The sequence below is a fragment of the Leuresthes tenuis genome, unplaced genomic scaffold (genome assembly GCF_036924035.1).
Source record: "Leuresthes tenuis unplaced genomic scaffold, fLeuTen1.0.hap1 SCAF_6, whole genome shotgun sequence".
Taxonomy (NCBI): domain Eukaryota; kingdom Metazoa; phylum Chordata; class Actinopteri; order Atheriniformes; family Atherinopsidae; genus Leuresthes; species Leuresthes tenuis.
In genome coordinates, this window is record NW_027325360.1 from 27,788,598 (window position 1) to 27,816,379 (window position 27,782).

The 27,782-nt window shown below is 38.8% G+C and overlaps 1 protein-coding gene across 5 annotated transcripts in view; it reads right to left on the minus strand.

Moving 5' to 3' along the window:
- Window positions 1-27,782, minus strand: part of LOC140310281 (citron Rho-interacting kinase) — a 57,664-nt gene that overhangs the window by 26,548 nt on the left and 3,334 nt on the right. For 4 of the 5 annotated variants that reach the window (XM_072388549.1, XM_072388547.1, XM_072388548.1 and 1 more), the window contains exons 2-15: window positions 27,000-27,106; window positions 24,951-25,094; window positions 23,604-23,723; window positions 17,917-18,087; window positions 17,688-17,741; window positions 17,505-17,558; window positions 12,340-12,480; window positions 10,165-10,290; window positions 8,580-8,675; window positions 8,203-8,319; window positions 7,892-8,001; window positions 7,632-7,806; window positions 5,550-5,747; window positions 5,388-5,441 (exon numbers count right to left, since the gene is read on the minus strand). In XM_072388549.1, coding sequence (XP_072244650.1) covers window positions 5,388-5,441; window positions 5,550-5,747; window positions 7,632-7,806; window positions 7,892-8,001; window positions 8,203-8,319; window positions 8,580-8,675; window positions 10,165-10,290; window positions 12,340-12,480; window positions 17,505-17,558; window positions 17,688-17,741; window positions 17,917-18,087; window positions 23,604-23,723; window positions 24,951-25,094; window positions 27,000-27,008 — 1,569 coding nt within the window. In that variant the 5' untranslated portion in view covers window positions 27,009-27,106. Of the gene's footprint in view, window positions 1-5,387; window positions 5,442-5,549; window positions 5,748-7,631; window positions 7,807-7,891; window positions 8,002-8,202; window positions 8,320-8,579; window positions 8,676-10,164; window positions 10,291-12,339; window positions 12,481-17,504; window positions 17,559-17,687; window positions 17,742-17,916; window positions 18,088-23,603; window positions 23,724-24,950; window positions 25,095-26,982; window positions 27,107-27,782 lie in introns of all 5 variants that reach the window. The other variant, XM_072388546.1, reaches the window with a different exon arrangement.

The window sequence follows — 27,782 nt, forward strand, 5'->3', positions numbered from 1 at the left end:
GAGATTACCCCTTATGCTTGGGAATTGACTGCCTGAGGGTGGATGAGGATGATACCTGAAGCAACTCTGCTTTGCTATCGGTATATTTGCAGGTGGGCAATAAGCACTCTGACAAAAAGCCACATGATTGTTGTTGTGATTGTCCCCACATATTAGGCTGTGAAGATGTGCTTGAAATTGCTAAATACCTCATCCCCGTTTCACCAACTTAGGCCAGCAGCCCTGACACTCAACATAAGGTTTTCTCATGAGTTTACAAATTTAAGACTTTTCATTCTTCCTCATCGTCACTTTCCTCTGGACAGAAAAGCATTTCTCTCCCTGGACCTCAGAGTTATGCAGTTATGAAGAAGATAGCACAGATAACGATGGGACATCTCTTTTTGCTTCCCCCTCTGTTTGACAGCGTACATCAGTCAAAAGAGGGAAGCCATTTGGAGGGTCCCATTCACATTCTGCTCAGGTGTATAAGGAGAACACAGTGATAGGGGAGCTGTCCGCAGGTATGATTGTCAGTAACCGCTGTTAGGGGGCAGACCCCCTTGTTGGACCTGGTTCCAATTGTAGCCATAACGGAGCATAAGAATTATGTTAATTCCTGAGCAAAGCAAACAAACGCACACAAAAGCTTCCTGTAGTTTGTGTTACATAAATTATCCACTAATGTGCCTCAGCAAAAACCATGACAACCAAAGCCTACTTTAGCCACAGCTGCAGCCAAAGCAGAGCGACAGCGTCGTCCCATAATCACAACAACAGCCTTTCGACATCAGCCTCAGCAGCAGTCTGAAAGAGCTGAGTCAAATAGCCCATTTTATTCCTAACTGCAGTGGCAGAGACCTTCCACAGCTTCTATCTCATTTTGGTTACAACCAGCAGTGATCGTGCTGAGCTTATCCACTTTGATGTCAGGTCTCTAACCCTTGAGACCACCAAACTTTGTAAAAATAGAAAACAAGGAATCCCTATTGCATAGTGACAGATATTCAGTAAGCACTATAAATTAACATTCATTGTATAGTTTACACAGATGAAAAATTAACTTTTTGTCTGTCTTTGCCACTCTCCCTGACTTTCAGTATAAAGATTGGTTATTGATCCTCCGCACAGTCTAAGCTCGGCTGATGCATTACATGATGCAAATATCTGTGTTAGTGATATAATGCAGTCATAATTTTGGCGTGATGTCAAGGGAACTTGTTCAACCTGAGCAGTATTCAGAGCAGGCTAATCATTTCATCATATGTTGGCCCAAATCGGGAAATAAGAGATAGAGGCTGATAAGGCTGCCTGTTAAAAGCCCCTTATATTCGGCTCTAATGGGAACATGGATCCCACGCAAAACTTCAATGAGGCAGGGGGAAGGAGCAAAGCTTTTAAGTACATAAATTAGCTGTGTCTGCTCTGCACTGACTCAGTGCATCTGCTCCCCTCAGGCAGGGGACTGACAGCATCAACTAGATTCTTAAGACGGGGCAAGAAGTCAAGTTGGGAAGAGATCCTGTGGTGATCTGGCCAGCATCTATATTTACTTTTTTCATCTGTCAATCTAACCTATAGAGCAATTTGAGGACTCAAGGTAAATCACATCTAGAGTTTTGCTTACTCAATTCTGCTGCATACAAATTGCTCAGTTCCCTTAGTTAGAAATAACATGTACAGTAAACTGACGATACTAAATACAGATGGATCTTCTTTTTCACTGATTAAAACTGAGCAGCATAAGTGTCATGTAGAGTGTGAATCCACCTAAATTGATCATTTTCAATAAGTTACCACTTTTTTGTGGATTACTGGCATGGTGTACAATATGTAAACAACATTTCTTGAATAGTTTGAAAAAAAAGTTTCTCTGAAATCCAACAAAAACCTAAATCTGTAATTTGTTGGACTGTTTATTAATTTTAAAAAATCCAAAGAAACAGATTTTAGTTTACATTTAAAATAAGATGCCATCAACAAACTCAAAAAGCTTTGGTGGGAGTCCTAGTAAGACAAAGGTTCATCAAAGTAATCAGCGAGTTAATTAGTGACAGGTGAGGGTGTCAGGATTGGATATAAAAGGAGGATCCATCAAAACCTTTGTCTTTCCACATGACAATGGGTCATGGCTAAACACTTGGTGCCAAACTTCAGCAAACCACTGATTAGTTAAATATAGATAAATAATCAAATTCTCACTGCAACTTAAAGGGTTCAGGTGGTGCTTGTCAGCTTTATCAATACACCGACAAGGGCTCACGAGTACCTTGAAAAGTTATTTTCACTCAACACAGTCTACAAGTGCATCCAGAAATTGATTGATCTATATCAAATTGGAGCTGATTTTGTGTATACGTTACTTGATATGAATTTATTCTAAATAGCCTTGATGCTACTTACGTTGTGAATAGTGATTTTCACATGTAGGTTGAAACAGTGTCATTAACTGAAACAGAAACAGCTGTGCAGGAGGTATAAAACTCGGTGAGGAACAGCCAAAATCTGCTACCGACAGTTTTATGTCACAGGTCATACACCACGGCAAGACTGAGCACAGCAACAAGACACAAGGTAGTTATACTTCACCAACAAGATCTCTCCGAAACAAAGATTTCAAAGCAGACTGGAATTTCAAGATGTACTGTTCAAGCTATTTTGAAGAAGCACAAAGAAACTGGCAATGTTGAGGATCGCAGGCATAGTAGTCGGCCAAGGAAACTTCGATGTAAAACATGTCGAGCTTATTTCCCTTAGACATTGGAAGATGTCCAGCAGTGACATCAACTCAGCACCGGCAGAAACCAGTGGGACCCAGGTACACCAATCTACTGTAAGCAGAAGTCTGGAAACAAGGCCAAGAGACTCAACTATGCATGAAAACGCAGGAATTGGGCTGCAGAACAAATGGCAGCAAGTTCTCTGGACTGATGAGCCAACATTTGAAATATTTGGCTGTAGCAGAAGGCAGAATTTGGGGCTGCATTTCTACAAATGGAGTTGGAGATTTGCTCAGGATTAATGGTGAGAAATACAGGCAGATGCAGTACATCATGCAGTACCATTGATGAGGCGTATGATTGCCCCCAAATTTAATCTGCAGCAGGATAACGACCCCATACATACAGCCAGTGTCATTTAGAACTATCTTCAGCGTAAAGAAGAACAAGAAGTCCTGGAAGTGCTGGTACGGCCCCCACAGAGCCCTGATCTCAACATCATCAAGTCTGTCTGGGATTACATGAAGAGACGGAAGGATTTGAGGAAGTCTTCATCCACTGAAGCTCTGTGGTTAGTTCTCCAAGATGTTTGGAACAACCTACCAGCCAAGCTCCTTTACAAACTGTGCAAGTGTACCTAGAAGACTTAATACTGTTTTAAAGGCAAATGATGTACACACTTAATATTGATTTGATTTATATTTCTCTTCTGTTTATTCACGGCATTTTGTTAGTTGATGAAAATAAACTATTGACACTTCTATTTTTTAAAGCATTCTTAGTTTACAGCATTTTTTTCACACCTGCCTAAAACCTTTGCACAGTGCTGTGTATACAAAGCAGCAGCAAATGCTCCAGAATATTCTAAATACTCATGTTGTCCTACAGATTTTTGTAGGGGATTGGCTGAAAAATGTTGCTGCCACCAAAGTCAAGATATAATTACAAATTCTAAAAACAAAGAAGTTGGTTGGTGAAGACACTGAAAATAATTCCTTTGCACTCAAGCTGATAAATAGAGGTTCAAATCAATTAGGAAAGTAGAGATTAAAGTTTTAGTTGCATTTTAGAAATCTAACCAACATTATTGGAGGTTTGTACTTCTTAAATTAGCAAAATGTTGGCTTTTAAAGATAAGCTGGAAGAATAGGAAAACTTATCTATAAAATGTACATCATTAATTAACCTTAAAAGTGAATATAAATATTTTTGTTCCACATTTGAATTATACACATAGTTCACTAATTTAATCTGTTGTATTTGGAGCTAATGCTGGAAAATAAAAAGATTGTGTCTGGTTGTCTTTGACTATCCTCTGTGGAAAGCTCTGATTTTTAAAGTCAACCATAGACGGGCATGTTTCAGACTTAGAAACGGAGGAACCCTTTTTTTTACAGTGAAAACAGCAATAGTTAGATTTTGACAACACTTGGCAGAATTGGTGTCCTGTGAAAATGTAAACTTCTAAAAAAGTCCAGTATGGGAGAAATTGACTTGATAAAAACCTAATTTTGAAAAGCTGGGATATTGTTTAATGACATGCATTGTGCTTGTAATTTATGGATAAGACTACAATCCTTGAGTCGTGGGCAGCAAACATGTACTCCACTCAACTATTTCTCATTAAATTTGGCTGGGTACTTTTGCATAATACTGCTAAAAGATTGCCAAATGGCCCTGTAAACATCCACCCTGGTAGAGCCGATCATTTCATGGAAACCTCTCCAGATTTAATGACAGTGACATTTATTGACATTCTGCTGTTGCTCTAAAATACTCCACAGGCAGAATAATTGTCGGGCCAACATTATATGTTTTTGCAGGTCAAAAAATAGACTTTCAACAAGCATTTCAAACTCTGCCTGTTGCAGAACTTGGCCGTGTTTGCCTGATAACTTGCCAGCCGAATCTATGGACTCTACTTTCTGAACAGTTTGCAAGTGGGAGGATCTCAAAAGTAGGGCAATGGGATAAAGGAGCACTGAGATGCTGTTGGTATTAAATCGTGATATACAAATTTGGCGGCACTCAAATCCCTTAAATAGTTTCTCAAGGCTCACAGGACAGTGTCTTAATCTTCCTAAGGTATCAGACAATAAAATAAATGTCACTGCTAACACAAGAGAAGAAAACAGATTGAGTCAGCTTGTGTGGACTGAGATACTGCGTTCTCTATATAAACCACAGTTGTTCAAGATAAGGCGCCTGACATTATGAAACATAACAAACAAAATGGAAAAGAATCCCCAGAATATGAGGCTGCAGAACGATAATGATCAGTTCATGGAAACCAGAATCATCCTGGCCTCTTGTAATGGTAGCTGATGTAGTTAATGTGTTAATGTGCATAACAATATACTAGAAACAAACTATTTTAATTTGGAATTAATTCACCATTTTTGTTGGTAAAGCAACATGTTAGTACCACCGTGAACCAGAGAGGAGCCCTGATCATTCGTCATGATTCAGATGTATGCAGAGAAAAGCGCAAGAGAAGTGTGATCACATAAGATGGATGTTTTTAAATGAGGCCCAAAAGTGACAGAGACACATATGGGCTGAAACATGGCTACTTTAAGTTGTGCGTGATGATGTGTGATGATTCAGCTGGTATTCACTGCCAGGAGAGATGTCTATTTCTGGAAAGAGTGAAAAAGCAGAAAAAAAAAGAGCGCCCGCTCAGCTTACTGCACAGCTGTCTCTGAGGGCATCATACTTGCGTTGTATTTCATCTCTGTGTGCCTGGGATACATGACAAGAGAGACAGAGGGACAGATATCACTGCCAAAAATTACATAGCAACAGCAGTGACATCATCTTCAACACTTCTTTACTTCATTTAATTCTTACTCTGAGCACAGTGATCTCTTCCTCAGCCTCTGCAGTGGTCTCCTCCAGCTCAGTTTTGGCTTGCTGTAGCTGGCTCTCCAGAGCGTGGCGAGCTGCCTGTAGGCTGCTTATCTGAGATTCGCGCTCTTGCAGCGACAGGGTCAGGTCTGTCACCTGACGCTTGATATCCAGCTTCTGCTCCTCATGCTCCAGCCCAATCTAAAGAAGAAAACAGATAGGAGCCGTTTGGGATCAGGAGGAGGAGATAAAGGCACTTTTCGGCCCCCTAAGGAGTAGTCAGAGGCATGCTGACATGACACAGCTTTCCACGGAGATGACACAAACTCATAACAGACCACCTTCACTCTTGTTGTGGAGCTCTTTACTGTTACAACTATTTTAAAGATAACAAGTAAGATTTCCATTTAAAAACAAAGTCAATACTGGCGAAACAAAATTATTTCTCCACTTCCTGTATTACTGTAGAAACTCAAGATCCCCATCTCACAAGTTCAACTCATGTAGTGTACTTTAAATGTTTGTCACCTTTATTCAAACCCACCGCAGCTGACTCAGTATTGTGCAAAAAGTCTTGAGACACCCCTCATTATTACCACTCATATTGGTAATAATATGGGAAATAGGTGCAGCTATTTTTTAAAACATGTGCAAACATAAATGGAAAAGTAGTTTCTAAATTAGAAAATGCAGTAAAACAGCTTGAATCATCTTAGACAAGCTTTCTGCCATTTCTTTAAGTAGTCTTCAGGAATAGTTCTTCTGGCTTCTTGAAGGACATCCCAAAGCTCTTCTTTGGATGTTGGCTGTCTTTTGTTCCGTTCTCTGTCAGATGATCCCACATTGCTTCCATAATGTTGAGGTCCGGGCTCTGGGGAGGATTCATCCCTCCATTAGACCTGTTGCCACTGATTTTCAGTCCACTTCTTGTGTCATTTGGCATAGCTCAGCCTTTTCTCCCTGTTTCCCTTCCTTAAGAATGGCTTTTTGACAGCCACCATGGAGACCATTTCTGATGAGGCTTGGGCCAACAGTAGATGGATCAACTGAAGGTGCAGATGCATCTCTCAGGTCCTGTGTCAGGTCTTTGCTGAATTTTTCCTCTTTCTTAAGGACATCACTTTCAGCTACTGTTCATCTGCTGTAGATAGTTTTTTAGGCCTGACACTCCTTCTTTTGTCCTCCACTTGTCCAGTTTCCTCAAATGTTTTAAAGGCACACTGAACACCATGCTGAGATATGTTTTCAGCTCCAAATTTTCAGCTAATAGCTCTTAGGGAATCTCCTCATTGGAGCAAAAAAGCTATTTCTTAAATGTTAAATTGAGTTTTCTTTGGGTTGGAAGAGTGTCTTTGTGACAGGCTACGATAACAAAGTGACTAAACATATAATTTTAAATTGTTTTTTTGCTAGGTTCACTATTATGTGTCAGTGTATAACAGACACTACTTCATCCCTTGAATTAGGAATCTCTTTTATGCTTTAATGGTATGCTTGAATGATTCATAGATCAGTGTCAGTTGACAAAACAAACAAAGTAAATCCCTCTAAAAATGGTTAGGTACAATGATTGCAGCCAATGTCCAAATGAAAACTTTGAAAGACCTTCAGAAAGCCTGGAGAACTATTTCTCAAGACCACTTTAAAATATTACAAGAACGCAAGCATTGAGTTGCTGCCATGTGATTGGCTGATTAGCTACTTGGCTGCTTGCAAGCAAAATATAAAGAAATGAGAGGAGGAACAAGACATTGCACAGTACTCTAAATATAATTTAAGGTCCCATTTATGTACTGCACCTGCATGCCTAGGCGGTCATGATGTACTGTAATTATTTCCTCGCCATATATTCATTCAAGTAGTTATATATATGTATAGTTGTGTTTTAGCTTTTTGGAGCCAGAGCAGTAATGATGCAAGGGGGTGAAATTCTCAACTTTCATAAACATTACCAAATACACCTTGTGCAGATCCTCTGTCACATTTATTTAAAAGGATTTTAACGGACAGTAAGGCATAGGAAACAAATACTGGGATGAAAAAAGTGAGTGCTGAGGCTTTGCTTCCTTAATAACATCTCCTCACCTCTCTGAGCCTGGTTTCCAGCTCCAGCACGCGGCTTTTATTGCTTTGCTCTTGCTGACTCATTTTTTCTAAATGCTCCTCCAGTTTGGCATTCTGGGCCTCCAACTTCCCAGCCTGAGACTCCAGGTAGAACTTCTGCTGACGAAGCTCCGAGATCATTTCCTCCTGAGCTTTCCTGACAAGATCAAACACCAACTTCAACACGACACTCAACAGAAGCCAAATCAACAGGTATATATGATTTATGTGCAGGTACTTACATGTTTTTCTGGGTGTAGATACTGCTGTTGGCTGCCATTTTGTTGGCCTCAGACAGCTCAGCAATTCTCTGCTCCAGGCTGTTCATCTTCGAGTCCATTGCATTAATGGTCTAAAAAAGAAACTATGGAAGCTATAACTTGTGTTTTAATGAGACATTCAGTTACATCTTAACATATTGGATTTAAATGAGTTCAAATTAGGGCTCGTTTGTGCTCTGCAATAAAATTATTTCAAACACGAAATCTGTGTCAGTATGATTAATGTTAAAATCGCCTGAGGCGGTGTCGTTTCCAAGCTGGTCAGTTCTTACCGCCTTCTGTTCACTGATGATGCTGCACTTTTCCCGCACCTCCTCCTCATATTTGCTCTGACTGGACTCCAGCATCTCCTTATCAGCCATGTCCGCCTTCATCTGAGCCTCCAGCACCTGTTCAATGCCAGCCAGCCCCACAGAACCATAACCAGGATATCACTTAATGGGACAGAGAACGGTGTGAAGATGACATACTGTAGATCTCCCATGCACAGAGCACACCTACAACTGAAACAGTTAAAGCAAGGCGACCAGACACAGCTCAGATCACTTCCTGTAAGTTCATCACGCTTTACGCGCCTGTCAGCTTACAATGCACAAAACATTCTGCGTGCTGCATGTATTTGCCATGTTAAGTGCCATGGAAAGTGAACCTTTATCTTGTCTTCATAGAGCTTTTCCTTCTGTTTCAGATGAGTCTCCAACCGCTGGGCAGTGGCTTGGGTCTCTCGTAGACACTCCTCCAGCTCCTACATAAAAATACAAATTAGATTACTTACTGAAAATAGCCAAAAGCACTTCTGAGGAAATGTTTGGCAAAGGGATAAAGCTCCTAACTCTAATCACAGTCAGTGATCTTCATCATGTTTTGAAATAGAATTATAGCGAGAGGTTATTTAGCTCAGATGTGAGGGTATTTTGGTTTTGGTGGCATCTGTGCGAGATTATCCTTCAAAAAACACACAAATGTGATTTTTAGAGGCCTTTGATACCTGCTTTTATGGTGTACTGTTATCAAGCCAATGTGCTACTTTGTTTAATGGATTAAACACACTTTCATAACGTGCATCGAACATTATTCGTAGCTTTTGAGTGTGGTCTTAGCCAGTGGAGTAAAGTAATTAAATTCCTGAAACTTATTATCATCAACAACAGCCACTTTTAACTCTGCCTCGTTGCTTTTAGGCATTCTTTACTGGACTTTCTGCAGCAGGAAAAGCAGGTTGGCCGAACCCTTCACCCTTCGGGAGCGTGGCATAATTTCTGGCAGCCTGCAGTTTAGACTATTTTTCAGGCACAAGGAATCATTTACTGGTAAAATACACTGTAAAATATGTATTGGTCTTCATAATAACCTCATATCAGCATCAATACACTTTCACCACAGACTTATTCTTTAGGCAGTATTTCAAGATGATTAAAAATACAACTTACTTGTTGTGGAGATGATTAATAAAGATAATTAATGATTTTCAGTTCATTTCAGCAACTGGATGGGATTGCTGTCAAGTCATGTCTTCACTTTTGGAGTCTTATCAATCAAGGATTACCCAAAAACATAAAATTTGTGGTCACTACCAGTTGAACTGTAGGAAAAACCACCCATGCAGCCGTGTATGACGCACAATCCCACAGTCCCAGTTGGTCATTCCAACTAAATGTTTCTCTAAGTGGTCTTTAGTGGACACAATTAGTTTAACACCTTTTGTCCGCTAGGGTCAAAAATGTCCCGCCTGGTTTGACTGTTTTTAAAAAGCAAATAGTATAAATTGTCAATCAATTCTGTGTACAACCCATTAACTCAAATTTTTCCCTTTGTTTTAGAATTTAGGACCAATAGATTTGATGAATAAAAAAACGCAAGAAATTTCATTTGGGGGTCAGAAGGTCCAGGACAGCATGAAGGTTAAATTATGTGAAATTATGTGAACAAACTCTCTGCACTGATAGAGCTACATATCCCAACCCAAGACACGTCAGTCTAATTAAATCTGTTTATCATTTTCACCTGCGTAGTTGTATTATGGCTCCGTAGGGGTTTAACATTTGACAACATTTGACAACTAATGAATGGTGTGAGTTAACATCAAAGGGCTACTGTAAAATATTAAAAGACAAACTTGTTTTATTTTCAGAGTTACAAAATCTCACACTTCCTCTGCAATGACAATGAGCGATGTTTATCTCACGCCTTCTGTAATTATTTTAGCTCCATACAAGAGATGAAAGGTGGGTTACCAAAATCTTATCTGCCATCTGCTGAAGCTGCTGGCCCTTGCCCTGGAGCTCGTCTTTCAGTTTAGTCTCCCGGCGCTCAACAATCTCCAACCTTTTCACCTGATTCTCCAAAGTCTTCCTTCCATCCTGAAAAATACAAACAAATGTCACGCATTCAGCTAAAATGGCTGGATATTTGACATTTAAGTGTTAAAATAAAATCACATGCAAATGAGTGCTTTTTAATATCTGGACACCATCGCACACCAACTGCAGGAATGACAATCAGCTTTAAGATTTTCTCTTCAGGGATGTATTTGTGGTGGCACTTGAAAACACTTGCTGTGTTAGAAGCACTTAAGCTATGCTTATATGCCATTATTCCTGACACAAAAAGCTTATTTGTAATGATGTGAAATGAGCTAAGTGGTCTTTAAAAAGCTCCGTAAATTTGAATCTGTGAATATTTTTTCTTCATACTCAAACAAAACAGAGGAGCTTAGTAAATTCCTGAAGTACAGTGAAATAAAAAAATCCAAAAAGACTTTTTAAATAGCCATCACACGGCTTTTCAGCAGACTTGGGATCAGAGGGGCCAAACGAATTTCTCAGCTGCTAGAGAATCTATAAGTAGATTGTCAGATGCAACCTGATTAGCTTTTTACACCCATCACAATTACTGACAGCCTTCAACTAAACAGCATGCATATAGATCACATATGCACGCAACGACCACTTTATTAGGTGCACTTTCTAGTGTTGTAGTACTCGAGATTGGTCTTAAAATAATTACACTTTTGAAGGTCTGCATTTTTACTCGGCCTTGTCTCAGTCTCGGACAAAGCAGACTCTGGATTTTATTTCAAACCGGTCAAGACCACAACTGTAGGGATATCAATAAATTGCCTGTGCATTTTTGGATTTAGCTACTTGTTAATATCATTACTGTGATTTTGCGTAAAACGTATTACTTCGAGTCATTTATCATTTCAAATTGTTGTCACTGTTAACGGCTTCTGGTCCATATTGACATGATAGCATTAAACAGTCGCTGCAGATGTGTCGGCTGTACAACCAGGATACATCCTAAAGATGCTCTGTTGGACTGAGATCTGATGACTGGAGAGACCATTGGAGTACAGTGAACTCATTGTCAAGCTCAAGAAACCAGTTTGAGATGATTTGAACTTTGTGACATGGTGCATTATCCTGCTGGAAGTAGCCATCAGAAGATTGATACACCGTAGTCATAAAGGGATGGACGTGGTCAGCAATAATACTCAGGTGGGTTGTGGCATTTAAACGGTGCCCATTTGGTACTAAGTGGCCTGAAATGTGCCAAGAAAATATCCCTAACACCATTACAACACCACTACCAGCTGAGACATTTTTGATGAGCCTGTGTGAATTGTAGCCTCAGTTTCCAGTTTTTAGCTGGCAGTAGTGGCACCCGAACCCTAAGGTTCAACATGTTGTGTGTTCAGAGATGATATTCTGCATGCCCTGGTTGTGACGAGTGGGCATTTGAGTAGTCTTTCTATCATCTCAAACCACTCTGCCCATTCTCCTCTGACCCCTGACATAAACAGGACATTTTCATCCGCACAATAGCCGCTCACTGGATATTTTCTCTTTTTTGGGCCATTCTCTATAAACCCTAGAGGTGATCAGCAGTTTCTGAAATACTCAGCCCATCTGCCACGTTCCAAGTCAATTAAATTTTTTCTTTCTTCCCTATTCTGATGCTTGATCTGAACTTCAGCAAGTTGTCTAGATGCCTGAATGTATTGAGTTGCTGCCATGTAATTGGCTGATTAGCTACTTGTGTTAACAAACAATTGAACAGATGGGTGTATATAAATATACATCACATCGATATGTCACAAAAATGTGACAGCAGTAGAGATCTGCTGACCAGGACATGAAAAAAATCCCATGAAAATACAGGCTATCGGACATGCTATCATGCAGTAGCAGCACATGTGCTCCTCAGGAGGTGCAAAAGCATGTCTTCACCAGAACATATGGGCTCTGTGCTCAATACAGCCCAATACAGATTAATTTATGCAACACTTACAACAAAGAGTTTTATAATGTTACAAAGCAACAAATGACACGATACTCAGAACAATGATATGTTGCAGATAGAAGATGAGAGAACACGTGTGCACGGCTGTGTTGATGCAGTGCATGTACCTCAGTCTCACGGAGACGTCTGCGTAGGCTATCACTGGAGTCTTCCTTATGCTGTAGCCTCTCTAGATCCCGCTCCAGACGCTCTTTGGCCATTTTCATACTCTGGAGGTGGTCTGTTGCCTCAGCACTAGCCTTTGATGCCTATAGGTGAAAAAAAACAAGCAAAATAACTATTTTTGTAATTTACACATTTCGCACATTTCAAGTTGGAAAATGTTAGAAAGCACAACAAAACTTAAAAAGTATTTTATCTCTTAATTGATCTGAATCTGAAGTACAAGGAAAATATATTCAGTGTCTTTACTGACCAACTTCATTGTATTTACAACTGTGACAGCCCTGCCTATAGGCCTACTGTTTAGGTTGTCATGTGTTTGACATAATGGTCTGTTTTTCCGAGGTGATCAGCTGATTCCATCAACCTGATCGGGAGCACCTGGGTCCGGTGTTCCAGCAGTACAAACTATTAAATGTGGTTTGCTGAATATTAGATCTCTCCCTTCGAAGTCTCTGTTAGTGAATGATTTGATTTGTGATCATCATATTGAATATATTTTGTTTTACAGAAACCTGGCTGCAGCAGGAGGATCATGTTAGCATTAATGAATCAACTCCCTCTGACTATTTAAATGTTGGAGTGGCAGCTATCTTCAGATCAGGGTTGCTAATCAGTCCTAGACCCAAGATTAGTTTTAGCTCTTTTGAATCTCTGATTCTCAGTTTTTCCCACCCAAAGTGGAAATCACAAAAACCTCTTGTGTTTGTTGTTGTGTATCGTCCACCTGGCCCTTATTCTGAGTTTCTCTCTGAATTCTCAGAGTTTTTATCCCAGTTAGTGCTGAGTACAGATAAAGTCATTGTAGCGAGTGACTTTAATATTCATGTAGATGTTGAAAATGACAGCCTAAATATTAACTTTAATTCTATATTAGACTCTATTGGATTTTCTCAAAGTGTTCACAGACCTACTCACTGCCTTAATCATACCCTTGACCTTGTGCTGACTTATGGCATTGAGAGTGAACAGTTAACAGTGTTCCCTCATAACCCTGTCTTGTCTGACCATTTTTTAATAACTTTTGAATTTACATTACTTGACTACACGGTTTCTGAGAAGAATTCTACATATAGAAGGTGTCTATCAGAGAATGCTGTAACCAGATTTAAAGAGTTGATTTCATCATCCTTTTCTTCACTGCCATGTGCTGATATGACAGAGGACGGCTACCTAAATTTTACTCCAGTAGAACTTGACTCTCTTCTTGACAGCTCTATAGTTTCAATGCGTACAACACTGGACAATGTTGCCCCTCTGAAAAGGAAGGTAATCAGTCAGAAGAGGTTGGCTCCTTGGTATAATTCACAGCTGCGTGCGTTAAAGCAGACTGCAAGAAAGATGGAGAGACAGTGGCGTTCCTCTAATTTAGAAGAGTCTCAATTAGTCTGGAAAGATAGTTTAATAACGTATAAGAAAGCACTTCGTAAAGCTAGAACTGCTTATTATTCATTATTGATAGAAGAGAATAAGAATAATCCCAGGTTTCTTTTCAGCACTGTTGCCAGGCTGACAAAGAGTCCGAGCTCTGTTGAGCCATGTATTCCTTTAACTCTCAGCAGTGATGATTTCATGAGATTCTTCATCAATAAAATTGTTTCTATCAGAGAGAAGATTAATGGAATCCTTCCCATTATTATGACTGATGTATCATCAAGTAGAGCAGCTTTAGAAGTATCTTTCGAACCTGAATTGTATTTAGACAGCTTCTGTCCAGTTGATCTTTCTGAGCTAGCAACAGCAATAGTCTCTTCTAAACCATCAACTTGTATGTTAGACCCAATCCCAACCAGACTGTTCAAGGAGGTTTTCCCCTTAATTGACACTTCCATATTGGATTTGATCAATCGGTCTTTGTTGATAGGATATGTACCTCAGACTTTTAAGGTTGCTGTAATTAAACCTTTACTTAAAAAACCTACTCTTGATTCAGAAGTGTTGGCTAATTATCGACCTATATCCAATCTCCCTTTTTTGTCTAAAGTTCTTGAAAAAATAGTTGCAGTTCAACTTTGTGATCATTTACATAGAAATAATCTGTTTGAAGAGTTTCAGTCAGGATTCAGAGTGCATCATAGCACAGAAACAGCACTGGTGAAAGTTACCAATGATCTCCTGTTAGCTTCTGATAGCGGACTTGTTTCTGTGCTTGTACTGTTGGATCTCAGTGCTGCATTTGATACGATCGATCACAGCATTCTGTTACAGAGACTTGAACATGTTATTGGGATTAAACTGCATTAGGCTATTTAAGTCATATTTATCTGATAGATTCCAGTTTGTTTTTGTAAATGAAGAATCTTCCTCACACATTGGAGTAAGTCATGGAGTTCCTCAGGGTTCTGTGCTTGGACCAATTCTTTTTACTTTATACATGCTTCCATTAGGTAACATTATCAGACAGCATGGCATAAATTTCCATTGTTATGCTGATGATACTCAGCTGTACTTATCTATGAAACCAGATGAAACCAACAGGTTGGTCAGACTACAAGCCTGTCTTAAAGACATAAAGACCTGGATGACTCAGAACTGTCTGCTTTTAAATTCAGACAAAACTGAAGTTGTTCTCTTTGGACCTGAGCGCTTCAGGGAGAAATTGTCTAGTTATATAGTTACTCTAGATGGTATTTCCTTGGCTTCTAGTTCTACAGTGAGGAACCTTGGAGTTATTTTTGACCAGAATTTTGACGCACATATAAAACTGGTTTCTAGGACTGCCTTCTTTCACCTTTGTAATATTGCTAAAATCAGGAACATCCTGTCTCAGGGTGATGCAGAGAAACTAGTTCATGCATTTGTTACTTCAAGATTGGACTACTGTAATTCCTTATTATTGGGCTGTCCCACATATTCTCTGAAAAGCCTCCAGCTGATCCAAAATGCTGCAGCCAGAGTTCTGATGAGAACTAACAGGAGAGATCATGTTTCTCCAGTTTTAGCTTCTCTTCATTGGCTCCCTGTTAAATTCAGAATAGAATTTAAGATTCTTCTTCTCACATATAAAGCTCTTAATGACCGAGCTCCATCATATCTTAAAGATTTAATTGTAAGGTATTTTGCTAACAGAGCACTTCGCTCCCAAACTGCAGGTTTACTTGTTGTTCCCAGAGTTTCTAAAAGTAGAATGGGAGGTAGAGCCTTCAGTTATCAGGCCCCTCTCTTGTGGAATAAGCTGCCAGTAAATGTCCGGGAAGCAGACACTCTTTCCACTTTTAAGATTAGGCTTAAAACTTTCCTTTTCGATAAAGCTTATAGTTAGGGATGGCTCAGGTAATCCTGAAACATCCCATAGTTAAGCTGCTATAGGCTTAGACTGCTGGGGGACCTCATCTGTCACACCTTTCCTCACTTTGCTCTCTTTTTCCCCCTGTTTAATTTCACAATTGATTTTATGTACATGTGACATTATTGTGGTTATTAACGTATGTTTCCCTGTTCCAACAGATATCCTTTGAATGGCGTTATGGTGTTTTTCCCCCCTCTTTTCCCTCTTTTCGGTCTTCTCAAACCCCAGCTGGTCGAGGCGGATGGCCACCCTTCCTGAGTCTGGTTCTGCCAGAGGTTTCTTCCTGTTAAAAGGGAGTCGTTCCTTTCCACAGTCGCCACAGGCACGCTCAGGACGGGAGATTGGATTGAAGTTTCGGTGCAATCTCTTGGTTTCCTTAGCTAGGATATAAATTTTTTTAATTGGCTCTATATGAATTAATTGGATTATGATTACAATGAATTGAATTCCAATTGGCTTGAATTGGACTATATTACTTAAGTGCCTTGAGATGACAATTGTTGTAATCTGGCGCTATATAAATAAAATTGAATTGAATTGAATTGAATAAGAGGGCTGGTGGCTGCCTGCAGGGGGTCGCTCGCTTCCCTCGCCAGCCTCCGCACCTTCGTTTGTTTTTTTGGCGTTTCATTTATACTCACTTCACAACACCCCACCGAACATGATCAACAGACCCACACTGACATGGCTGAAACCACTGACGTACACACCTCATATTTGCGTTACTTTAGGTTGTGTTACTTTCTTTAAATAAATAAATTTTCCTATCGGCTTTGCACTGCGTCTCTCCTTTGTCATCTCCTTCGAGTCTTTGAGTTGAGCAGTCATGCCAGAACACACAACACACTTAAATTTACATCATGCTAACTTTTAATAATAATACTACTTGATAACTGGGAACTAAAGAATCTGTGTATCAAAAGGAGTCAGTTGAAGTGGTTCGGTTAGCTGATTAGGATGCCTCCTGATCGCCTCCCTTTCAGGCCACGTCCAACTGGGAGGAGGCCTAAAGACTCATAAAGTCATGAGCCACAACCCACCATTGTTTCAAAGTATTAAATCTTTGGTGGATGTGACTTTTATACCAAATCCTAATAAACTCATCTGTCACCACATTAACCTTGTAATTGTAGAATCTTCCAGAACTCTGCAACTAGTGTAATCTATAAACCTTTCTACTTTTCTTTGCCTCACTCACAGTTTCTTTTAACCTGTTGCCTAATTTTAACTTTGTTTACATGACAGGTTGGTTAGTGAAGACACTTGGCCTTGTGTCAGCTGAAATAAGGTAAAGAAAATACAGATTAAAGTGTTTTTTGGTTGTATAGGGAATAAATTATATCATTCTAGTAACTTCATTTGGAGCAAATAAACAAACCACTTAACATTATGAATATGAAATCCTTTAAAAAGTGACCTGCTACTTGCTGTTTATTTAATGACATGTAGATTTAAACGGATCTCAAATATGGATTTACCGAGCCTTAAATATCTACATCAATGCCTAATTTACTTTCAGCAAAATGGTGGATGGTGCTTTAAAATATTAATTTCTAAGACAAGGTCTGTTAGAAAAAAAACAACTGAATGAGGCAACTCTGTGATTGCTGATAGTTAAACACTAACCCTAATTTTGAAAGTCAGCCTAATTGTTCTGTGACCTCCGACTTAACTGGATGCAGATTCAAAGAGAGACGGGGGGAGAAAGAAGGAGGAAGGAGGTCAGGAAGGGGAAAGAAATACACAATATATATATCTAAATATATATCTAAAACTGTAAATGTAAATTATCAATTAATCTTCCCAGTAAAGATATTCTACCTTAGAAAGCTTCTCTTGTAGGTCCTGGATCTTTATCTGCTGCTCAGCACCGACCTGAGGAGAAAAATGTAGACATGGCAAATAAACAGCTCCTGCTTTATTCAAGTAAATATGATACTGATAGAAAAGTAGTTTTAATCCTTTTAGGTATGTATATAAAACTAAACCAGGTCGATGAATTACCTTCTCCAATTTGGTGATCATCTCCTCTACCTCTGCTTTGCCTTGCTCTTTGACCTGTGAAGATAGAGGAAACTCAATGAGATGCCTCGCAGAAATTATCTAACTTAGCTGCTAACTTAGTACAAAAGTAAAGGTAAAACTTACACATAGTAACATCATATTTCTTTGTAACAGTGAGCACTACTGCAACAGAGTATGAATGGCAGTTATATGCCAAAAAAATTAAGACCTTCTGCATCCTGTGCTGGTAGTCTGTAGCTTTCCTCTTCAGTTCCTCGTTGGCTTGTCGAGATTCTTTCAGCTCTGCCTCATACAGGTCACTACGGCGACGGGCTGCAGACAGGTCCTCCTCCAGCTGTCTAATGGAAACTCGCATCTCCTCCAGTTGGGCATGATATTCCTGAAAACAGAGAACAGAAAACTTCCATGACTGAGGCCAAACCATTTTTTTAAAACAACAACAAAAGTAGCATATTTCACATAGTGAAGCACAAAAGCAACTGGAAGAGAAGATCATCCATTTGATCCAAGCTGAAAACTTGCCTTAAGGTTACCTTAATCCGAAGAAAGATCCGTTGTTAGAAACCTCTGCCTCCTTCATAAGTGAGAAAAGAGCATGTCGATGTGCCAAAGTCACTTACATGCCTGTTAAACAGTAATTATTCACAGATGTCAACCACCTCATCTGCTTATAGGCCCATCCACCTGCCTGTCAGCGTAATGAAAAGTAGCATCCTGCTGCATCCAGAGAGACTGATGCTCAGCCACAACAAATTATAACAAGCAGACAGCATCAGACATGATGCTGCTTCACAAACGCCCACCCTCACTCCATGAGCTGCTGACAGAATATAAAATGGAACTAAGCAGAGTGAAACTTGTTCATAACTGATAAAAAAAATATATGAAACATGCCATAAAAACAACTCACTGCTCGAACCTTTCATATGTGCAGAAATGGACTGGTATAAGTCCGTCCGTCCATCAATCTTTTATCCTTCTCTTGCTACATGAGGTAAAACTGTGGTGATTTGGAAAATACATGAAAAGCCTGTTTTAGAGGCAGTGTTTAATTTGTGCCTTCTTAGCTACTGTAGTTAAGATGTTCAGTTGCATACGGATATAAACTGCCATTTAAAAATTATGAAATGAGAATGATTTGATTCAACACTTATGTAACATTTCTATGGATATTATATTGCTTTTATGTATAAATACAGTGTTTGCCTAAGTCTGTCATTCATAAATCTTTATGTTTTTTATCTACTTTTTGCACAGCATCCAAACTTTTTCAGCAATGAGGCTGAAATAACTCCCTGAAAGTACCTGTGCACTTTTTCTCTCTGATCATTTTCGCATCAGAGAATCAACTTTCTGGGAGAGTCAACCCGAGTCAGGAAAGTTGGAAAAGGATTTTTCAAATTCTATGAATTAGCTAAACAAAACAAGGACTCAAGAGATGGAAAGTGATGAAAAACCAATCTATCTCCTGTCCTTTGTTCATGTGTTGCATAAAGAAGCAATAATCATACAGCAGACACATAATGCTAGAAGATAGTTAAAGGCTTCTCAGAATCTGGTTTTGTGTAAAGTGAGCAGTCACTCTTCACATTATCAATTCACACTGCAGCTTTAGAGGTTTAATCTAGAGAGTGAGACCTTCAAATCAGTCATTATGTAATTTATTCACTATCTGGGTGCTGCTTGCAGTCATTATTCATACTGCCATCAGGGGTTTATTTATTACTGCAAAGCGTCTGTTTTTTTTTTTTTTGTTCTAATTTGCGATTGGGAATAGATCGAGAAACAGTTTTTCATTTCACTCACTGATATGTAAAAAAAAACAAAAAAAACCCCCCAGAAATCCATCAAGGTTAAGTTGCTTCTGCAGTCCATCGTTCCTTCCCCTTAGCACGCAAATGACACTCAGAACAAACAAGACAATGTCTTTGGAGGATAATTGTTCAAATTCTGCTGCAGTTTTCAAATCTTTTGAACACATTTGTCTGGCCTATTGTCTTATCAGATTGTAGACTCTTGAAACTAACCAGTAATCATAAAAAAAACAATGGTTGCACCCATAGATGGCTCAATAAAGTGTCATGGCATCTAACTTCTCTGTGTTTTGGGACAACCAAGATCGTCAGAGCAAATCTATCTGTGCTTTTTGCTCTTGTGTCTTTGATGAAATTGTCACTTTGTAAATGTTTGCAGGTCTCACGGGCTTTGGCACGGATTCCTTAATTGTCTCTGAAACTGAATCTACCCTCAAATCTCTCATCTTTGTTGGATCAACACTGTATGACTTCTGCATGAAGATGATAAACACTGCAGTCGTATGACAGTGCGTGGGAGACAGATGCTTTTCAAGATGAAATGCTGGATTTGGCTGCTGTGAATACCCTGCCGAGAGGCACCAAATGGAACGCACAGAAATCTAACAGGCATGAGCTGGAAACTATAGTTACAGACTATTTTCTTTTGTGCTTCGAAGTATTCACTCTATTTATGACAGTTGTGTTACAAAGTAGACAGGATTTGATCTTGGCTATATTTCTATCACTTTTGAGACTAGCCTGTATAAAAGTATGCACGTTTTATTACAAACAGGCAGTTTTGTTTAACCAGGAAAAGTTCACTGAGATCAAAGATCTCTTTTTGCTATAGTGTCCTAGCCAAGACAGAAGTAGCAACAGCACTGTTACACCACTCTACACATACAGACAACACCAAAGATAAATAACACAGAAACAGCATTGACGAAAGTTACCAATGATCTCCTCTTAGCCTCTGATAGCGGACTTGTGTCTGTGCTTGTCCTGTTGGACCTCAGTGCTTCATTTGATACAATTGATCACAACATTCTGTTACAGAGACTTAAACATGTTATTGGGATTAAACGAACTGCACCAGGCTGGTTTAAGTCACATTTATCTGAAAGATAAATATCTTTCAGATAAAAAAAGAAGAACAAGAACAAGTTTGTTCTTGTAAATGAAGAATCTTCCTCACACACCAGAGTAAGTCATGGAGTTCCACAGGGTTCTGTCCTTGGACCAATTCTTTTCACTTTAGACATGCTTGCATTAGGTAACATTATTAGACAGCATGCCATAAATTTCTATTGCTATACTGATGATACTCAGCTGTACTTAACTATAAACCAGATAAACCCAATAGGTTGGTCAGACTACAAGCATGTCTTGAAGGCATAAAGACTTTGATGGCTCAGAACTGTCTGCCTCTAAATTCAGAAAAAAACTGAAGTCGTTATCTTTGGACCTGAGCGCTTCAGGGAGAAATTGTCTAGTTATATAGTTAATCAAGATGGCATTTCCTTGGATCCTGGTAATACAGTGAGGAACCTTGGAATTATTTTTTACCAGGATCTGTCCTTTGCCTTGCATATAAAACAGGTTTCTAGGACTGCCTTCTTTAACCTTCTTAATATTGCCAAAATCGGGAACATCCTGTCTCAGAGTGATGCAGAAAAACTAGTCTATGCATTTGTAATTCTGATTTTAAGATTAGGCTTAAAACTTTAATTTTTGATAAAGCTTATAATGGCTCAGGTGATCCTGAAACATCTCATAGTATAGCTGCTATAGGTCTAACCTGCTGGGGTACCTTATCTGTCACCTTTCCTCACTTTGCTCTTTTTTTCCCCTGTTTAATTTCTCAAATGAAATTTGTCATTATTGTTGTCATTAACTTCCTACTTCCTTGTCTCAACAGGTATCCTTTGAATGGTGTTTGTTGTCCCCTCTTTTCTGTCTTCTCAAACCCCAGCTGATCGAGACGGATGGCCACCCTTCCTGAGTCTGGTTCTGCTAGAGGTTTCTTCCTGTTAGATTGGACTGAAGAGAAGTTTCTGTTGGTTTCCTTGGCAAGGAAATTGTCTTTGAATTGGCTTTGTATGAAAGAATTGGATTAATTTTGAATTTAATTAATTGGATTTGATTAGGTTATGATTACAATTAAATTAACTCAAATTGGCTTGAATTAGACTGTATTATTGAAGTGCCTTGAGATGAAATTTGTTGTAATTTGGCGCTATATGAATAAAACTGAATTGAATTGAATTGAAGTCAATAAGGCAAAGACAAAAAATTATCAAAAGTGATTCCCAGTGTAAAACAAAAGCAAATCAATTTATAATCTACTCAAACAAACAAATTTGGTTATGAAAGCAACAATAAAATGGCTTTGAGAGAGCGTTTGCAAACCTATAACCACCAAACCAGAAAAGCAAAAGTTTGGGCAACATGAAGACTTTGAGTACAGAACCACTTGAAGCCCTTCTTCTGCTGACCAGGGAAATGTTTTTCATCATAAATGCAGTCCAGTTCATTGTAATACAAATCTTAAACTTAAGTGTGTTGATAAGGCGTAATCAGAAAACACTGCTTTACATGTCGCAGCTATGGCAAAGTTGGTTGTTTCTGAGATGAAAACAACAGGTCTGGATAACTGAGTTATTTATATTTCTAAAGTTTTAAGATTAATCCAACCTTTCAGAAAACCATTTTGAGTTGAAAGGTGGGGTACCTGAGTGCTTGGATAACATTTTAGGGATCTGATTGTTTTACAAATCAGAAAGTTGGACATCAATAGCAAGACGATGCTAAGGGAAACAGCTACATTTACATAATGGGTCCTCTTGAGAGAATAAGGACAGGGAGAATAAGATACTTGGAAGACATGAGCTCAATTCCGTGCTCTCTCAGAGTTTCAGCTATATTTCGAATGTAAATTCTGAGCCATAACGTTGTTTTTCACCTTTTTAAAACATATTTTTCACTTTCAAATGCTCTATTTCTGCATCGAATATGAGGTGCAGATTAAGAAGAGCTCATCGACAAGATAAACATGGTGAAATCCTCTTTAAGAAACCACTGTTTTTACAAAGATAGCATGTGAAGTGATGTTCACCGTACTGGGTTTTCTCAAACAATATGAGCTAAGGCCACAGTACCTCAACACAACACAGCCTGCCCACTGCATCAGAGCTCTCCTCGCGGTAGGTATAGGGCTCTTGTCGCCATGGCAACCACTGCACAATGTATTCAGTGCTCGGTAACCAGCATTAGTGTAGGCTGAGGAAAACAGGTTGCTTTTATATTACCTTTTTTTTTTAGAAAAAATGGTGCATCATGACAGCAGGACAGTTTTTTATGCTCTTGATCTAATAAACTGGCTATCTTGTATCAACTTAAATCTCACCACAGACAGCAGTCTGTGATGTTTTGTGGCTACATGGTGCTCATGCAAACACTCACACATACCTCACGCTTATTAGTAATCCAATGTGTGTGTATATATATTAATAGATTTGGTGTTTTCAGAGAGACAGAGACACAGTCTCCTTTCTAAATAGAAAACTGAACACCAGATATGTCATTTTCAACTCATTCTACATGAAGGATCTCTTTCTCTTGCAATCAAACAGTTAAGAAAACAGCGGTGACTGTTTAATCGAGCATTCTGCAACACGAGGCATCTCTGTGCATGCTTTAGATGTTTAATATCATGCTGACTGCACTCCTACAGAGGGAGGTGGAGCTCCAACATCATGTGCTCATCTTATCATGCTCACAACCCACACGCTCAGCCTTGGTGACTTGACCTGCTCCATCTGACTGCCATTATGAGATATTTTAATCTGCTTCTTTTTGAAAAGAAAAGTCTTTGGACATTTCTGTTTTGTGCTTCAAAGTTTTTCCTTCAATCCACGAGATGAAGGAGCTGTAGTTTAAAACTAAGAAGTGTTTTACTTTGTTTTTAAAGCAAAAGGGGTTTTGAAATTTTGTCTTATTGCACCTTACTCCTCATTAGTTATACTGTTTTGAGCATGTAACACCAGGAGTGGAGTATACACCTGAACCCACTGACCTAACTGCTGAGATGCCATCCTACCTGTTCTTTGATCTCTTGAAGTTTGTTGCTTTGTTCCCGGATGTCGTGGAGGAGCTGCAGTGCTTTATCATCCTCCTGGGACACTTCCATGCGTGCTTGTTCCAAACTGCGTTTTAGACTCTGAAAGCAGGACATAAATGTGTTCAGGTGGGTGAGTTTGTTGGGAGCACCCAAAAGTAAAATTACACAGACTCTGAACACTCAATCATTTAAAGTACATAATATCATTAAAAGATTCAGAGAATTTGGAGATATCTCTGTGCACAGGGGACAAAAATCATTATTGCATGCCCCTGATCTTTTGGCCCTCAGGTGCTCTGCTTTAAAATAGGCCTGATTCTGTCCTGAAAATCCCAGTATGGGCTCAGGAACACTTCCAAAAATCACCATGCCATTACACAAATGCAGGTTAAAGCTCCATCATGCAGAGAAGAGGCGATACATAATCATGTTCCAGAAACACTGCCATCTTCTCTGGACCGAAGCTCATTTAAAACAAACTGAGGCAACGTGGAAAACTGTTCTGTGGTCAGAGGAATCAAAATAAGAAATTATTTTTGAAAATCGCCGCATCCTTCAAACTAAAGACGAGAGGAACTATTCAGCTCATTATCAGCTCTCAGTGCAGAAAACCTGCATCTCTGATGGTAGGGGGTACATAAGTGCCTTTCTTTTCCAGGGAAGGCCTTATTTATTGTCATAAGTCATTGCTAAACCACATGCTGCTTCTACTCCAACAGCACAGCATCCTAGGAGAAGAGTCCAGGTGCTGGACTGAACTTTCACCACTTGAAAGCAATTGGATCATCACAAAACATAAAACACAACAAAGAAGACCCAGGACCACTGAGTGGTTAGAATCCAAAATCAGACAAGAATGGGACAACATTCCTCTCTCAAAGACATTTACAGACTGAGGTGATGTTACACAGTGGAAACATGGACCTGTCCAACTATTTATGTTGCTGCCATTTAATTGAATATGAGCTCAAAGTTTCTATGAAATGGCAAATGTCTCACTTTCAACATTTGGTTTGTTTTCTGTGAGCTATATACACTATTGGTTTATAACATTAGCAAGTTACTGCAGTCAGTTTTATTCCCATTTTAGAAAGAACCCTAACTTATTTACAATTGGGGTTGTACGGTGTAACATAAAAACCTGAAAACATTTGGTTATAATGACAGGTTTTGTATGAAATAGGGGTCAACTAAACTGTACTGTACTGACTTGAGAGAACGTTTCTATTATTTTGTCCTTCCATGGTTTATCACACAGAAATGTACATAATAAAGAGGCAAAACAGTCAATGTGGTGTCTACTTTTATAACAGGGGAGCCACTCACACTGCATTCTGTTATGTAAGTTGCCAGGTCCTGTTCCAAGATTGTCCTCTGAGTCTCTGAGGCCTTTAACTCAATGTCTTTCTGCTGGAGCACGGACTCAAGGTCAGACATCTTTCTCTGGAAGAGTGAGATCTCTTGCTCAACCTGCGAAAAAACAGAACAACATGGACCCAAACTTTTCCAGCGACGTCTAAGAATCATGGTAATGGTTTTTCCCTTTTACTTCATACAGCTTCACAGGATGTCTTCTGCCTAATATTACTAACAATATAGCTGTAAGCAGCAATGTAAGCAGACTGAAAGTTGACTTGTTGACCTCAGTTTACTCTGCATTTATTTAGATTTAAAAGAACTAAAGGAATCTAATACTTTAAGTCATAAAATTATTAAAAATGCACTGACCCTAAAACCGGTTTCGTGTGTTTAGAAAAATATTTTGCTAAGATTTATAATGTGTTGTGAAGGTTACTGCAGACTCGTCACATGACATATTTGAAAAGATTTAAATGATAAGATAAGATAAAACTTTATTAATCCCCAAAGAAATTCTTGTGCCAGATAGCTTCAAAATGCAGTAACAATATACAGATAACAACAAAAGAGCATCAAATAAATGAAGTATAAAAATAAGCACCTAATGAGTCAAATGGGTGTCATCAAGTCAACCGAAAATGTAAATTTCGGTAGAATTGAAATTAAGACTTTTTGGATATAGATGTTAGCTGCTTTTTCCACAGTTCAGTGTAATCTAATGTACCTCTGAAGTTACAGAAAGGCAAACACTGGTCCCCATTGCTATTTCTCAGTTATAAATAAAGGATGATTTGAAGACAATTTAAACAATAAGTGCAAAGAAATTCAGTGATTAAACTGACCAAAAATGTTTTTGAGATACAGTCACCACTAAAGAATAAAGTTGATTAAAACAGAACTAACCGATGGGCTGTTTTCAGCATGATCACAACCTGCCACCATGTGAGGAAGTTTCATGTTACTTGGTCTTGATAAACAAATAATAATGTAAAGAAGAACTGATACAGAACTAATAAGATTCCTGCTGTTAGTGTTTTTGCTTTATTTTGTAAAGGGTTTGGGTATTTTGGAGTTATTGGTTTGAAATCTGATTCATCAGTCTATTCTTGTTGTGCCGTTTTGTTTTAGTCTCTTTTATAATTTGCCTTATTTGTTCTTGTGTTTATCTCTCAGTCCTGACCTTAGTTTAGTTTCTGGTTTATTCTCGTAGCTTCCCGGACTCACAGGTAGTTGTTCTCCAGCTGATTTTATTCTGGTTTTGGAATTATGTTCAATTTTTAGTGTGTTCTGCTCCAGGCTTTGTTTAGTTTCCTGTTTTATTTTGAAAGTCAGTTTCCTGTTACTGTTACTCCTTCTTTTTTTGTGCTTAGTTGCAGGCGTTTCCAGTTACTTGATTATGTCCTGTCACTATTAAGCCTCCATGTCTACTTGTTCAGATTTTTGGATAAAGTTTGTTTTGAGTTTTTTTTTTATTTGCTCATTTAGTGATTATAATAAAAAATAGATGCAGGAATCATAACATGAACACACCTGTGTATTTTGTGTGGTGGCCTATGTCATTGGTATCATTGGTAGATGTGGTGTTACAGCATTGGCCTAGGGAGCACTAGAGACCACAGAAACAGCAGGACTGACTGCACAGTCAGACAGAGTCACAGCTTAGTGTTCAATATGACAAAACTAACAGTTAGAATGAAGACACACGCTCACAAAAACAAATCACCACAATATGTGGTGGCAGCCTGAAAAATGGAGGCCCATCGCTGTATTGTGATCAAGTGTTGCAAATAATCACAAGACACCATTTGAAAAGCATGAGTTTCATAGCAGTTGTACTGGATTGTTTCGTTTTTAATACACAACACCATCTTCAGAAACAGTCCGAGAGTGATATGGTGCACAAGGAAACACAAACAAAAACAAAACAGCTCTGCTAAAGTGTAAAGTCAAACTGACAAAGAGACAGCTGATTTAGCTCCCACTAGAAACAAACTCTTACCATCAGAGGGGTAATACCTGTGACATTTGTCCGGCAACTCCTGACAGTTTTGTGTATTAAAAGTAATTAAATTTTTCCCGAGGAGACAGGCTTATCTTGAAAGATGATTCATGTTGTCACTAATCTGTAAGGAGAGGAGAGAAAGAGAAAAGATGGATGATAGAGAATAGAAGGAGAGAGAAACAATAAACATGGCTTCCACTAAGCCTCGCTGGCCAACTGAAGTGCTGACTCAGTGCTCTTATGTAAAACACTTACCTTTTATATACCTGTTTATGTATAAAATTCATGTACCTAGATGTTTTGGATTCATAAAGAAACAAAGGATACAAATGGTAATAACACAAATCGTAATAGTAGGAGTTACATTTAGAAAACAAGTAACAAAGACTGTCACATATAAAATCAACCTACTCAATCCAGATTCAAAATGAACTCTTATTACATCTGACAGGATCACATGAAATGACTAGCAGAATTATTATATTGTTCCCAGATTAGTTATTCAGTGGAAAGCGACTTGAGCTCCATACTGTTCTGACCAAATATGATTATTTTTCTTCCTCAGCAGACTAAGAATAGCCTCCTCGTGTTCACACAACAGCCTCTTTTACCACCACTGGATATATTTGGCAGCTTTTGTGATCAAGGAACAGGCAGAAGAATGAGCGAGAGAGAGAATGTCTATAAAAAGCACAGGCTCACCTCCCACACTAAACTGTGTGTTTTTATTGTAGCAGACTGTATATAATCCATGGTATGCACATGGTATATTGCCATATTGTATTTTTTAAGTTTTG